The 16,498-nt window shown below is 46.6% G+C and overlaps 1 protein-coding gene across 1 annotated transcript; it reads right to left on the bottom strand.

Annotated features, from left to right (window-relative positions):
- Positions 1 to 6,441: 6,441 nt before the first annotated feature.
- EI90DRAFT_3020184 (uncharacterized protein) lies at positions 6,442 to 7,497 on the bottom strand (the record flags this gene model as incomplete). The annotated part of the gene is made up of 6 exons (XM_039057480.1): positions 6,442 to 6,772; positions 6,824 to 6,927; positions 6,980 to 7,031; positions 7,053 to 7,150; positions 7,308 to 7,361; positions 7,396 to 7,497. 6 exons carry the CDS (start codon positions 7,495 to 7,497, stop codon positions 6,442 to 6,444), a joined length of 741 nt encoding a protein of 246 aa, XP_038910739.1.
- Between the last annotated feature and the right edge of the window lie 9,001 nt (positions 7,498 to 16,498).

Below are 16,498 nucleotides of genomic sequence, written 5' to 3'. Positions count from 1 at the left end.
TATGTTTCAGTGTTAGAAAAGTCTCCCACCATGTTTTGGTGAGTGTCAGGGCACAGCCCCTCACTATTCCACAATCCCGCATGCATGCAGACCCATGGGAAAGTTCTGGATAAGTTACTCACCCAGAAACCATCACAGCCACAACTGTGGGAACTTTCTGGGTGAGCAGCTCGTTCCCACGGGGGGTGCCATTTATGGGGAGTCAACAAAGAGCTGAAAACTGTATAGGCCCTGGCTCCCATTTGTAGAGGAGGTTGAGAAGGTTTAGCCCCCTCAGTGAGTTTGAGGATCTCGGACTGGGACTAGATACCCCAGCGACTAGGAGGATCCCCCTGGGCCCATCACAGAACAAGGGCTGGGCCCTGACAGTGAGCCAAATAACCATGGCTTTTTGACCATGGGAAATTTGGTGTCAAAGGCTTGGATGATATCTGAAGAATACATCAGCTTTTTGTTTGCTTTATTTTCAATTTACTTCATTTGGAACACTTTGTTAAAACTGATTTATACCCTACATAACATGCATGGTTACATTGCCACACTTTGGTGCTTTCCAATTCACATAGAATCATCAAAATTGGTTGAGTTTTGAGCAAGAAATGAGATGAAAGATAAAGTGCAAATTTTTGAATTTCAGAGTTTTCCTCAAATTTTGTAAATAGCAATAAAAAATAAGGTGCTGATTTTAGTAAACACAAAAGGTATATGAGCTCTATGAGCCCACTGAGTTCATAGAGTTCATAGAGCTCATAGAGCTTTCAGAGCAATGACAATGGCCATTTTACACACATATATATCCATATTATCTTTGCACTACTGGTGCCAAAATAACTAAGCAGATTTCATGGAGATATGAAGACCATCCATGATTTAAAAACAAAAAGCTCTATGAGCTCTATGAGCTCATAGAGTGTTTCAAGTAATGATGCTGGCCATGGAATATGCATTTCCAAAAATGTATATACATATTATCTTTGCACTTCTGCATCCTTAGGAGAATAAAATCATTCAAACATTTAATTTTCTCCACCCAATGTGTAGAGGGTGCACAGCAAAAAGACTCAATTTGCTCACAGAGCTCTGAGAGCTCTGAGAGCTCCAAGAGCTCCCTACCAAGTTTGCTGATGGAATTATGGAGACTGACAGGGCAAGATAGGTGGTGGGGAAGTGGGAGAGTGGTAACAGTTGGGCACCTTTGGCAGGGCCATGACACTTGGCAGCACACTATTCATTTCTTGCTAAGTACCTAATACATTTATCTATTCATTCACTTAACTCACCAATATTGGCACTTGATCCACTTTATATTAGCACCTAGGTTGTCAGTCCCATTCAGTTGTTCTTCCCACACCAATACCCTCACCACTCATTTGTTTACTTATTCATTCTTCACTTCCCCTTACCTGGGTTCTTGTCCTTGATTCAATTTAACTGGCCCTTCCCATGATTTCTCTCCCTTATTTATACCTTGTAAATACTTTCAGGGACCTTAGTCTGAAATCAACTAGAGCAACCCCTCCTGTCTGGACAGAGTCTCAACTTCTGCAAAAAGGGCCCCCCCCTCCAAGTCTGTCCCCACTGAGTTTTGCCCTATCTCCAACAGGCCTGCTCCATCCACAAGTAAGTCCCTGCTCCACAAATAAGGGATCTACCCCAGATGTCAAGCTCAGGGCACAGCACTCCCCTTGAGTTGCTGAGGCCACAATCCCATTCTGCCAACACTGAACAGTGCTTCCAGACACACCACTTGCTTCCACCCATACCTCTGCACATGCACACTCTGACAGATGGTATTCATGACTTTCTTGTGTGATGCTTTCATATCACTTTCAACTTATGGGTAACATGTAATTAACCATTATGCCCCCAATTGTCATTGTTGTATCAAGAAGCCTAATTTATGATCAATCACAATGATTAAGGTCCATGAGGGTCCATGATCCTTTATGAAGCCCCATGAAGGCTCATGACACTTCATGACACTTCATAGACAGGCATGTAACCACTCAAAACCTGCCTGGAAGAACCACTTAAGTCATGAGCAATCATGACCCCCCATGCAGGTTCATGACATCTCATGAAATTCCATGATGGTTTGTCATGAAATGTCATGACTTCCATGATGGTTCATGAACTGCCATTACACTTTTTGCAAGTACTGCATAAACTCTGGATGAGAGAAAAGGGAGATGGGCACAGATACCACAGCTTGTGAAACCCCAAACACCTGCAAATGACATGCCACTTTCTGAGGTCCGGAACCAGCTGGATGGGAACAAACATAGAGCACACCTACTGCTTGATGCAAGCAGGTTGTTAGATCAAGCGGATTCGGACGACTCCAGAATGGAATTGGAGACTTAGTGTGGAAGGACCTTGGCCTCAGCGACTCATGTGGAGTGCTGTGCCATTGCTGGTTGTCCTGGGGGTCCCTAATTTCAGATCTAGCAGAGGGAAAGTCTTGTTGGGGGGAAATCAAGTCGATTTCAGACTGAGGTTACAAGTTACTAAGTACATTGTATATAAGGAGGGGTCTGGAATCAAAAGGAGCAAGGGTACTCCAAAAGGAGACAAAGGGAGCTGGAAGGAGGAACAACACCGAGGGTCAAGGTTTGACTCAATGGTGTTTCCCAAAGGAGGATGGAAGGAGGATGGGAGTGGGGAATGGCCAGCTGACTGAATAGAAAGGAAGCAGCAGCCCAAATAGGAATGAGTGAGAATAATGGAATTGAATGGAGCAATGCAATAGTTGCAAGGTCCGAAGTAAGTCTGGAAAGTCTGAACTTGGAAGTTAAACTCCGGAATATTGGCAAAGGTAATTAAATGGAATGAGCTAACCAATACAATGGGTATAAGTGGAGGTGGGGTCAAAGTCCAAGGTCGGAGCTAAGACTGGAGGTTCTGGAGATGGAGACACAAATGGGATTCCAGAGTGGAGGTCTGGAGTCAGGAGCATAGATGTTGCATGCTCATCTGGAAGGTGTCAAGGTTGAGGTTGGACCCGGAATGTTCCAGAGTTGGACTGAAGGTGGTGTCGGAGCCAGAGGTGGGATAACCTCCTGGGAGTCAGCAAGGAGAAGGTGACAGGAAGGAAGTAGGGCTCCAGAGTCAGTTTCGGAGTTCTGGGAGCCTGGAGCAGAGGTCAGGATTGTATGGATATGACACAGGTTCAGCTCCCAGTCATGCTCGAGGTGAGTGCTAGAGTCATGCTATTCATTGAATTGACAAGATCATCATCTTGATTCACAAGGACACTTGCCAAGCTAATAATCCTGTGAGTGAGATGGGAATATGAGCATGCATTATCTGACCTCATGGACCTCATAGGAGTGGAGGGTTCAGCACCAAGAGAAGGATGAAGCCTGTGAGAATGATGCAGGCAACGGAGTTCGGCAACATGAGGGACCACTTGTGGCTGAGGAGGCAATGGGGCTGACAGTGGGGCACTGTCAGGGCACACCTGCCTGACCCCGTGCCACACCCCACACCGTACTGCACTACTCCGCTTCCCCCACTATCACTCCCCATCTCTCCTTCCCCATTTTCCCCCTTTCTCTCTATTTCTATTCTATGGTCGATTTCCCTTTCTCCATGTACCACTACATACCTAACCCTGCCCCCCCCTGATCACTGCACGTGCTGTGCACACTCCCACCTACTGAGTGGCCACCTCTGGGATCTCCTGCAGAGACACCCAGGGAGGTGCGGCTGTGTGCAGAGATGACATGGCTTCCTCCACATGACCCTAGCTGCATGTATATAGCGCCTGGGGTGGGAACAGAAGAAGCAGCCTTCTCAACTTCCCACTTCAGACTAAGTGGTTGGGGACACTCCCCCATGACGGGATCGCCGCTATGCACAGCCGACATCTGTCCCATCGGGTCCCTCATGCCGGGACTTCGCCACTTTTGGAGCTGTCCCTGACAGGCACATTGTACGACATCGCAACTATCCATCTTTGGATCTGAGATTTTTAGCTAGGATTTCTTGGCAAAATACTTCCCAGCTTCCATTACGCCAAGTAATCCATCCCATCATGATGGTTGGGCCTTCACAAAGGGGTTTGGAAATTAAAATAGAAGGCTGGCCGACGAGTTCAAGGACATGAATATGAACATTCAAAGTGGTGAGTGAGGAGACATGGATTGTGTCAGGTGCAACATCCCTACAATGCCTGTCATCTGGGTGATGTTGTCATCTGCATTTCCCATGCAATGCAAGATGCTTTGATTAAACTGATGACCAAATTCATTCAGCATAATCTGTTGGTCAATGGTTTCGTACCCTGGCTCAGATTTGTGATGTACTACATGTAACTGGATGAGAACAGACGAACCCATGCCAATGGAGAAACATGCACTGTGCTAGCCAGCCATGGTAAACCTCAGTGAAGTTTTCAGAATCTTCTTCAGGTAACCAGTAAAGATGTTCTGGGGTGTCCTGTATTAGAGTAACTAGTAGCGTATAAGTGCTCAGGTCCAAGTTTGTGAACTGAGAAAGAAAAAAATTGTGTGAGGTGGCTTTTTAAGCCATTCTTGACTGTGTTCATCAACATCTGTACTGTCATGACCAACAAACCCCAGGGCTCCGTCAGCAGTGAATCAATGCTGATAGGCGAATCTGCCGACCTGGAACCTGTCCAATGTCTGGCCCCCTGCCCGATCAAGTGAGACTTGCCAACAATCAGACCCTGGACCCTGTGTAAGGACTTACAATGTGTACCCACACATTGTCTGTCGTTTGCATACTTCACATCAAGCACAACTGCAGTTGCGCTTCAGTAACATAGATAACATGTATAATATAAAGCCACATTACATCATGTAGGTACATGTATATAAGGTGTGCAGGTAGGGGGAAAGGCCCCTCAGCCTTTACTCCCCCGTTAACAATACAGCTCACCAAAGCGTACTTGTGTGACAGACTGTGAGTGTAAGGCGCTTATAACCATGTGCTTACACCCTGCCAGCATTCCAACTTCACTTCCAGTTCCCGAGCCTTTGGTGCTCCTGGCATCCAGTCCCTCTGGTTCCTCCTAGGCTTATAGCATAACTCAGTCTCACATCACTGCCTCTGCATCCTCAGCATATTTTGCATCTTCCATATTCTGCGCATCTTCCACATCTGGACCTCTGACCACCCTCTGTTGCAGACTTATCAGCACCATGCTGATTCCCATATCCCATTTCACAGACTTGTGTCGGTGCCGCACTGACCCCGCTTATTTGCAGACTTGTATCAGCACCGCACGCTGACCTCTGCCTTTCCCCTCTGGCCATTTTTGTCACTTGGCAGCATACCATTCATTCCTTGCTGAGTGCCTATATTGTTCATCTATTCATTTGCTTAACTTGCCAATATTGGTTCTTGATCCATGTGCTGATGCACTTCTTATTACCAATATTGGTACTTGATCTGCTTTTGCTTTAGTTCATTGCCTCCCATTTCCTGGGCTCTTGTCTTTATTCAGTTTGACAATCCCTGCTCATTTCTGCGCTGGACTGCGCCAGACCGACTGGCCCTTCTTTGTTTTCCTCCTGCCTATTTATATCCTGTAAATACTTTCAGGGACCTCAGTCTGAAATCAACTAGAGTACCCCCCCTGTCCTGGTCTGAGTCCCTCCTTCTGCAAAGGGGGCTTCCCCCCCTCTGAGTCTGCACTCCACCTACAGGTCCGCTCTGCCTGCAAGTCTTGTTTGAAGACCACTGTAAGTGTCAATCTGTAAACATGGGATCTCCCCCAAACATCAAGCTCAGGGCACACCGCTTCACTTGAGTCGCTGAGGCCACAATTCCACTCTGCTGACCTTGAACAGCAGTTCCAGACATGCTGCATATTTCCACCTGCACATCCGCACGTGTGCACTCCAACAGACCTCTGCCACAACCTCCAATCCCAACTCAGACAGAAACCCAATCCATCTTCAGTCCATCTTCTGACAGTATCTGCCTGTCTCTGACATGTACCAAAAGTGGAAGCATCGGGCAGAAATATATGTCCATTTGCAAGAAGTATTAGTCCATAGGACTCAATGGGCAGTCCATGGTGTACAAAAACTCCAACATCCTTCCCTTTTCCCTTCTGAATCAACAACAGGCTCTCTGCAAGTATGAAGGTAGGCCTGTATTAAACATCAATACAACAAAAGTACACATGATGATGATGAATAAATATCCCATATCAAATTACATCCCTCTCTGCCTTGGGAGCCTGTTCTTATCCAATCGACTGGGTAGAAGGGACATCTCAAAATGGTCCTGGACCCAGTTCTGTGGCTTGGGAGGCATAGTGTTAGGGTACAAGAAGATGGGAGGGATAGGTGATGTCTCGTCAGGGCAAAGAGTAAGCCTTACTTTCTGCCTGCAGGCTTCACATATGATGTCACAGTACATGTGGTGCCTAAAACCGGTTGGTTTGCTGGTCACCCTCCCCCATCTCTCTCACATCCACTGGCTATCCCCACAGCATGGATCAAGAAAACCAGTCAGGTAGCCTGGGAGGAGCCTTGACATCACAGTATCACACTCCATGTCTGGACTTTCCCACGGGAGCCAAATAAGGGAGGTGACATGCAATTTGGTCTCCTTCAGAATTGTCAGGACGATGGAATGCCTCCCCTTGATCGCTTCTTGGCCCCTGAATGCTATCAGTCTTGCTGCAACAGGATCTCCACTCTCAAAGGACTCCATAGCGGGTGACACGATTGATGTGGCAAGAAGATAGGGGGGGATGCTCTGAGAGGCGATGTGAAGGATGGAATTGAAATGAGAGCTGTTGGGAATCAAATTGGGTGCAAAATATCCATGCTTTTGAAGGACATACATTTTTACTGGCTGTGTGTCTGGCTGTATGTGACACCAGCATAGTGATTCCGCTGATTCTAGAAAGACACCCATGACAGATGTTTTGAGGGCATCAGGTGATAGCTACATAATCTCTTCATCATGGAACAGTACAAAGAATTAATCACCTGCTCACCAGGAGAGAGTTCAGCTTATAGACTGCCTGGAGGGCTGCCAAGATCTTGTATCTGTGAAATATGGCGACACACAAGATGGCATCACCACCATCTCTTGTCTGGTGGTTGCCAATGATCTCTTTAATCTGCTTCAGAGTCTCAGGACCATCTGATTCGTTCAAGTTTTTGATCTGGGATCTTGAGTCAAGCATGGATGCAACGTATTAGACTGGGTATGCACCAAGAGACTGTTGGGACAACTGTGGAAAAGGTGCATGAGGGCAGAGAGTATATAATTGAGGAGTGGATCCCAGTTTCTGTCAGGGCACAGCCCTCAACCCCACTCACCCTCAGACACCCTTCCCCTCTCCCAACATTTCCCCATTCCCCCCATTCTTCCCCCTACTGTTTCACACAATGATGCATGCACACAGACCCATGGGAATGTTCTGGGCGACTCGCCCAGAAATGCACAGCCACAGCTGCAGGAACTTTCTGGGAGAGTAACTCGCCCAGGACACGTGACCTGTGGGAACATTCTGGGCAAGCAGCTTGCCCAGAACTTTCCCACAGGTCACACCCGTTGTGGGAAGTGGCAGCAAGTGGGAACTATAGTTCCTAGGCTCCTTTTGTGTTGGCCTCACAGGGGGCTGAGAAGCTCACCCTTCTTCTCAGCTCATTCCTTGTGAAGGCAAGTGTACTTACCCACTTTTCAATGAATAGCAGCTCATTCCCTGTGAAGGCTGAGGCTAGTCCCCTCAGCGACTTTGAGGAGTTAGCAGCTGGGGAGAGCACCCCAGCTTCCACACCTGGCCTTGTCCTCTGGCCACTCCCAGCTGGGGTCTGGATCCTGACAGTTTCCCAGTTGGCAAGAGTAAAGGGAAACTGTTAAAGACCAGAACGAGACGAAGGAGTTGTCTCCATGGCGGAGGGCTTCGGCCTCAGCGACTCAAACCAGGAGCGCTGTGCCAAGTTACACGTCCGTGCCCTAATTTACTTACTGGCAACAAGAACTAAAAAGGGGGATCAACTCTAGTCGATTTTATCACTAGGGTGTAACCTATGTACAAGTTAAGTATATATAGTTACAGCGAGGGCAGGCCCATGAATGGCAGGGCCAAGCGGAGCGGAGCTAATGGAGTTAAACATTAGCTGACTGAATATTACCAACAAGTCGGGTTATGGGGTTAGCGGAGTGGCAGGCTATAACCCAGAAATGGAAAGGAGGGATAGGCCTGAAGGTAGACTTGCAGGGCAAGCAAGTGAATTGCCCAGCGGGGGCGGGAGTGTGCCAGCAGATGTTGGAGCTGTCCAGAGGCCTTCGGGGCTCCATACTTAGGGAGGCATAGGTAATATATTGAAAAGAGGGGGTGGTGACCATCGAGGGAGTCGGAGGTGAATGCAGAATATGGGGGTCCGAGGTTAGTGAAGAAGGAGTGGAGGTAGTCTGGGAGGATCGGAGGTAGTGGAAGACGATGGCCATGGATGGACATGACAAAAACCATGAGCGCTGTGCTCTGTGGTATGATAAGGGGCACGGTCCAAAATACTTGACCTCGTCAAGTTCATTAGCACATGTGATCTAAAGCAAAACATACATAACCCACCAGGGGCTGCTGGCCTCTCATTTTCTGGCAGCGTTGGCAATAATATGGCATTGCTAGCTGGTCTAGACTGTGCTTGGCCATGCATCTGGTGCAGTGGGGCTTGCCATCGACATTTATCTGGATGGCTCCAATGCACTGTTTCACATTGCAAGTTGGGCAATCCACACACTCTCCCACTGCAGGTGTCATATCCTGGATCTTCCACCTCCCTCCGCTCTATCCATACATGACTCCTATGACCTCCACCAGCCCTCCCAATCTCTCTCCGCTGCCTCCAGTCGATGCCAACGACCCTAGGACTACCTCCTCCTCTGACTCTCTCCCGCTCTGCCACCCACCTACATCTGCATCACCTCCAGACCTCCACCACCATACCTCCACCTCCTCGGACACCTTGTTCAAAGGAGTTGGGCTTGCTTGTTGTTGGTGAATCTCAACTTGCCGATCCACCCTCCTTCCAACCTCCAGTCTCTGCACCTCCAGTACCTCCGGTACCTCCTCACCTCCGGTACCTCCGCATTCCAATATTATCTCCAGTCTTGATAATCCTATTGTTTTATCATTTGATATTTTCTACAACCCCAATCTTCCGGACTACAACTTCCGGGCTCCGGACCTTTCTGGACATCTTTCTCTGTGTTCCCTGCTTGTTCATAGATGCCTCCAGACCTTGCCATTCAGTTGGCTTTTAATTCTCTCACTCCACAAACCTCAGACATAATTCGGGCTTTTCACCTATTCCCTATTTGTCTTGTGGATTCCTTTTCTATTTACTTCCCCTTCCCCTTGGTAACCTTTGTTTACCTTTGGATCCAATTATTTCTACTATATGTACACGCGTACCCCTCTAGTAAATAGTTCCCCCAGTTATAATATAAACAGTCTTCAGCCCTCCAAAACCTCTTCCAGGATGTCTATTGCATCCCACTTGTCTGCTGCTCCTAAGAACTGAGTAACAGGCGCTCCCAGAGACACCTTGGTATAACACCCAATGAATCGCATGACGAATGATTGACCCTTGCTGGCGCCTCCTCCATTAAGTAGTGAGGGGGGGCCTCTGGCCCCCTTCTGCTGCAGCCTCGGTTCCTCCATCGCCAGCTCCCCTGACAAATGGGGACAATGAGAACGTACCGGGCACAGTGCTCCATTCCGAGTCGCTGAAGCTGAGTCCCTTCAACACCCTGTCACCCTCGGAGCTCTGCCCCACCTCCAGTCTGTCTCCGACCCACCATCGGATGACCTGGAACACCGAGCTCCACCCGACAGCGTCGCCTGGATAGCAATCGACCTATCCTCTAAGGAAAGACGTTCATGACAGCAGGGCAGGAAGAGCAGGTTGCATGACTGTCAGGGCATGCTGCTCCACTCTGCACTGCTCCCTCCCGTTTTCCCTCCTTCCTCCTTTCCTTCTTCTCTTCCTTACTCTTTTCTCTTCCTTCTTCTTCTCTCTCCTTATACAGACGACTTCCTTTCTTACACTTGTAGCATGGACACATCCGATGCCAAGTACCCCACATGGTGCGGTGCCGCCAGATGCGCTGCACATCTCTACTTGTACCTCTTTCCCTCAGCACTTGGGATCACCCATGGAGCCACCCATGATAGCATGGCCCTATCCAAAGCTGATGTGGCACCTTCACATGACCTGTTCCCACTATATAAGCTGAGCCGGAGCAGAACTGAAGAAGAACCTTCTTCTCATTCCTGCTTCAGTCTAAGAAGCCAGAACAGGGATGCTAGCCTAAGTGAGGGCTGTCCGCTATATGCTCCCATCACCCAATGACTGGCCGAATAGTTGGCACTAAGTGGCTCAGATGACATTGCTAGTCTTCTCCAGAAATATAACAATGACACTCTAGTGTGTGAATTCTGGATATTAACAGAATAACCACCAGATAACTAAACCAGTCTCACAATATGTGGGAGAACTGATGATATTACCTAAAGCAACTAACTGTAAGGTAAAATGAGTAAGAAGATATAAGGAAATAAAGGAAAATAACTAACCTCAGTCTCACTATATGTGCAAGAACTGAGGGAAAGGGGAAACTAATAAATATAGTTTGTGGCCTTTGCAGATATGTAAGTCTGAAGAAAGAAGAAAGTGTGACTTATGGGAACAAGTCACATGACTCAGTCAGACCAAACCTTCCGGCAATTCCCAGAAGGGGTCACATGCTAGTGCCTTTTGGCACTATATGTGCTGCCATCCAACAGCTGATTCCAAAAAAATCAGCCATTTGATTTCATTGAAAGTGATCTAAAAGCACTCATTCTCTGCCAGAAACGGCAACTTTTGAGTGCAAGGTGGCAAACCCAATGGTACTGTGGAATTCCCTCTAAAAAACCTTGTGTGTTTGCGTGCACTTGCATTCATTTCTCCCCCCTCTAGACAGCATGGGGAAACATCTTGAGTGCACTGCAAAGGACACTCTAGTCTTCATGCCCTCAAAAACAAGTCCAAATTTTGTTTATCAGACTTTTGTTCATCACATGAAGGCTAAGTCATGCTCAGAGCATGGAAGGACTTTATTAGAACGGGTGGATTCGGACGACTCCGGAGTGGAATCGGAGACTTAGCGTGGAAGGACCTCGGCCTCAGTGACTCAGGCGGAGTGCTGTGCCATTGCTGGTTGTCCTGGGGGTCCCTAATTTCAGATCTAGCAGAGGGAAAGTCTCTTGGGGGCATTTCAGGTCGATTTCGGACTGAGGTTACAAGTTACTAGGTACATTGTATATAAGGAGGGGTCCGGAATCAAAAGGAACAAGGGTAGGACAAAAGGAGACAAAGGGAGATGGAAAGAGGAACAACACTGAGGGTCAAGTGTTTGACTCAATGGTGTTTCCCAAAGGAGGAATGAAGGGCCAAGGCCCAAGGAGGAAGGAAGGAGGATGGGAGTGGGGAATGGCCAGCTGACTGAATAGAAAGGAAGCAGCAGCCCAAATAGGAATGAGGGAGAATAGTGGAATTGAATAGGACAATGCAATAGTTGCAAGGTCCAAGGTAAGTCCGGAAAGTCCGAACTCGGAAGTTAAACTCCGGAATATTGGCAAACGTAATTTAAATAGAATGAGCTAACCAATACAATGGGTATAAGCGGAGGTGGGGTCAAAGTCCGAGGTCGGAGCTAAGACCAGAGGTTCCGGAGATGGAGACACCAATGGGGTTCCAGAGTGGAGGTCCGGAGTTGGGAACATAGGTGTTGCATGCTCGTCTGGAAGGTGTCAAGGTTGAAGTCGAACCCGGAATGTTCCGGAGTCGGACCGAAGGTGGTGTTGGAGCCGGAGGTGGGATAACCTCTTGGAAGTCAGCAAGGAGGAGGGAAGTAGGACTCTGGAAGTCAGGTTCGGAGTTCCGGGAGCCTGGAGCGGAGGTCAGGATTGTACGGATATGACAGTGCTGGGGAACTCAGCTGGGTGGACATAGAGGTAGATCCCACATTCAGCCTTGAAGTGGTCGAGGTCCTCACTGACTCCCAAGAAGGGGGTGGGGGGGGGGGGGGGGCGACCTTGGGTGGTCTGGGCATGTGTGCAGGTGTGTGCGTGGGCTGGCCTGTAGTTCCTGGAACCGGGCCAGCAGGTCATCATACTGTTCTTGCATCACCATGGCAGGGGAGGTGGGGGAAATGGGGTTGAAACCTTCTTCTGCTGTCAGGGACCGACCCAGGGTCAAGAGCATCCAGGTATGTCTCCCAGGGCTGAGGGCCTGGTAGGGTGTGATGCAGGCATGCATAACAATGGGCCCGGTGCAAACAGGTGTCCCTGGCCACTTAGGCTAAAGTGGGAAGTGTGAGAAGAAGGTTGCTTCTCAGTTCCCACCTGTGTTTATATACATGTGGTTAAGGCCATGTCATCTACGCTGAAGGAGAGAACGAAGGAAGGTCAGTTGGGAGGTTCAAACAAGACCACCACCAAGCTGTTCCCTTTAGGATGGGGAAGTGTACTAGTGATATTTGTTGTAATTATAGTACCAATCTGAGTGTTTTGGCTAATTCTATTTTATGGGTTAGTCTAAAAGTTTCTGAGAATTGACTTACAGATAAACCAAGCCCTGCAGAGCTGTTCCTCTATTGTAATTTCTCAATTTGTCTGGGTGTAATTCTTTGTAGAATTGTTTAATTTGGATTTTAACTTGAATTAAATCTTCTACTTGGTGAAGTTTCAAATATCCTACTCAGTTAATGATTTAGATTGTGTCTGGAGTGTCCCTTGAGTTTGTTTTATTTTTGTCTTATTTTATTGCTTGTTTTAACAGTAGCAAAATAACTGTTTTGTGTTTACACTTTGAAATCTGGAGTGTTAACCAGCTCTCCTCTTGAAATATCTACTTAATATTTCTCTCCTTAATTGCTGCCTTTTACTACAGTGGCAATCTTAACTGTATATCACTTTTTTGCGCTGGAGTGACAACCAGAAATGCTTGAGAAAAATAATACTCTATTTTCTTACTTCTCTGAGGGGGGCAAAAAGTCGCAGAAAGAGTCTCCCTTTTATACTCCTTGGGTTGCCTTCCTTTTTCACGCTCTACCTCATATTTACAGGATTTATTTACAGTGTATTTTCCTCAAACTGAATAAAAAAATGAAAATTTCACGCTATAGTTCTACTGCGCTCAGCTGCGCTGAACTGCAGCTCTACTGCGGTCAGACTGCACCTAGAATCCTTATTGTCCTTCCTCGCCTAAGCTATTTTAATGGTTAATTAGAGCTTGACTGCACTGCATTTGTCGCAGTTTTCTATTTCAAATTCCTCATATTTACCATTAAGTTCGCTATGACTCGGTCATTCTGAATTCAAACTTCGCATTACTATGCGTACGGCTGCGCTGAGACCTTCAGCTGATTTATTCTATTTTTATCCAGTAACATTTAGTTGAAATGAGACTTGAAATGATAAATGAGTGAATTATTCAGGTTTAGAACCAAAAGAAAAAGTTGCTAGTAGTCAAAAATTGCTCAAACGAATGTATTATAGCTCTCCACTTCATTGGTATATCGTTCCCTAAAATTCCTGCCATGGTCCGTCGTAGTTTAGTGGTTTTCGTGGATTTCATCCTTCTCCCCTGATTCCCCTTTGTATTATTGCATCCTAGTCCTTCAAATGTATTGTTCGTTGTTATAGTAGGTCGTCCTCGAAGATATCATATTTTTATGTATTTTATTTGGGGCTCTGGACCTCTTGAAGCTGTCTTCCCACGTGTTTTCAGGTTTCTAACTTCATGTCCCTATATCTCATTCATTTCTGGATGGTTTTTCACGTTCTTGGTATCATAAATTTTCATTTATTCCCACCTTTCCAATGGTACTAAAGTTGTGTTCTATTTCTTGGTATTCGTCGAGTTAGCAAAAGTTCGCATGCACATTCAGTAATCACATGCATCATTCCTGTAGTCGTTTGTATGCAGGCGCCGTTTCTGTTTAATTGTTCAGGATTTATGGTATGCGCGGGTGTTTGTATCCTTAATACAGGCTTCCGTGATTTATTTCAGATTTTTCCCTCATGATCTAAGGTTGTTTTGCACTTTCCATGCGTTGTTTTGACCAGGCTCTTCCTTATTTGGATGGAAATTGGTCTTCACGATCTGCCGAAGTGCAGATCTCGGTTCCGATGGCCGGTTCCCTTTGCATTGCCACCCTCACATGTCATTAAACATGATGCGGATTTCTTTATTCCTGTCATTGGTATAACTTCACAACGGCTGGACCTGTCATATCCATCCCCAGCCATCGACTTCCACTCCCTCCGATCCCTCCGGTCTACCTCCACTCCTTCTTCACTAACCTTGGAGCTCCCGTATTCCGTAATCACCTCGGTACCTCTCGATGGTCACCACCCCCTCTTTTCAATTTATTACCTACGCCTCCCTAAGTACGGAGCCCCGAAGGCTTCCGGACAGCTCCGATGTCTGCTAGCACACTCCCGCCTCTGCTGGGCAATACACTCGCTTGCCCTGCAAGCTCACCTTCGGGCCCATCCCTCCTTTCTGTTTCTGTCAGGGTTCAGCACCCTGCCTTAGGGTGCCCCGGACTCCCCACCTACTTTACCCCCTTTTATTCTTTGACTGTTGCCTTGTTGTTGCCTTTGTGTGTTGTGTACACGTGCGCACGGGATAGCGTGGGAACTTTCTGAGCAAGCAGCTCGCCCAGAATGTTCCCACGGGTCACAGCCACAGTTCTGGGTGAGCAGCTCGCCCAGAACGTTCCCACGCTTACTGGGCACTGCCACCTGGATGTTCCCTCCGGGTCACACTACACAACTCTAGGAGCTGTATAGTTGTGGGCATGTGACCCATTCCTTTATATAGCAACCATGCGGGGAGATGAGACCTTTACCCTTCTTCTCATCTCATGCCCCGCATAGTGTGAGGACAGGCCAGATGGGGGTTGAGGTCAGGGAGCCTCCGAGTCTGAGGCCAGGCCCTGACAGTTTCTGGGTTATCACCTACCATTCCATTAACCCCATAACCCGACTTGTCAGTAATATTCAATCGGCTAATGTCTAACCCTGTTAGCTCCGCTCTGCTCGGCTCCGCCATTTGCGGGCCCGCTGAAGGAGGAGAACAGAAATCCTATAAAAGGCTGTTCTTTCTTCTGATACTTATATGTTAGTATTGGTACTTTAACTCAACCACTGTAGCGTTTTGGTTGCTTTGTGTATTGATATTTGTATGTGTTACTAATTGTTTGTGTGTGTATGTAACTCTCAGGGTTCAATTCACTTGTCTACCTGATTGTTCCACACGAAAATCACGCTATAGACCTACTATTTTTAGTCGTTTCACCTCTGTCTTGTCACTTTTAACTCGGAGCGACTCCAACCGACTTGACTCAACGTCACTATTTCTTAACTTCTTCTTAACTTTTTACTGAGGGTTGATCACTTTTACTCAGATGTGATCTGAACTGCACACTTATACTAATAAAACTTAATTTTTATTAGGACGCCTTATGACCTATGAGCCAGAGCACGTAGGGGAGAGGAGTAAAGAAGGAAGAGGGGTCAGACCAGAAAATGCGGTCTTTTATACCTTTCCTAAGGGCTCTGTTTTCACATGTCACTTTACTATTTACATTGCTGAGTAATCTTATATTGAGCTTAGCAATCCTCTTATGTAAGCGATCAGCATCCCATTCTGCTTCTAGAACTTTCTGGAAGTTTTGGTGTGGGAATTAGCCAATTGCATTGCCTAACACCCATCATGACCTTGTTTACCCTTGTTTACTCACTTTATTCTAAGTCACATGTCATGGGGTTATTTGTTAGCTTAAGGGTGTAGCTTTCCGTCGGTATAAACAACAGTAAACTACGAGGATTATTTATGAAGATATGAATTTTTCAAGATTTAATTTTGAGGTTCTCCAGATTGCTTTGGCATTAGCTCATCCATTTACTTACAATTAATTCTGGATAAATTATGCCTCGTTCCTGGACTCGAACTCTTTAGTTTCGCATTTCTAGCTCGTCCGTTTTAACCACAAACTCAGGATGTTTGAGCCAGTCTTCTCTGAAAGTGTGTTTTAATCTTGTTAAATCCATTTCTCCCTCAATTCTTCAGATTTTAACATGAAATCTTTTCGAACACAGACCTATACTTCAACTCTTTAAGACCGACAAAGATTCATATTTTCTCCTATTTTCCTCGTATAGATATTTCCAATTCTTTCATCTTTTCCTTGTACCCGACCATTTTTCATTATGTGAATTCCTTAATTTTCTTCCGATTTCTCTTTGTCATTCGTTTCGTACGTTCGTAAAACTATTTTCCCACGTTACCACGAATTTCTAATATTTTATTTGATACAGGAAACCTTGTTTTTGTTTTCATGTAAGTTTATTTGCTGTTTTTCTTCATTTTCTGAACCATCTTTTAATCCCTAGACTTGAAAGTTCACGTAGATACTCAATCCATCGACTCTGTTCTTCTCAATTCAT

The sequence above is a fragment of the Cantharellus anzutake genome (assembly GCF_015039405.1).
Source record: "Cantharellus anzutake strain C23 chromosome Unknown EI90scaffold_75, whole genome shotgun sequence".
NCBI lineage: Eukaryota > Fungi > Basidiomycota > Agaricomycetes > Cantharellales > Hydnaceae > Cantharellus > Cantharellus anzutake.
The sequence above is the reverse complement of the archived record's forward strand: the minus strand, read 5'-3'. Positions and strand labels throughout refer to the sequence as shown.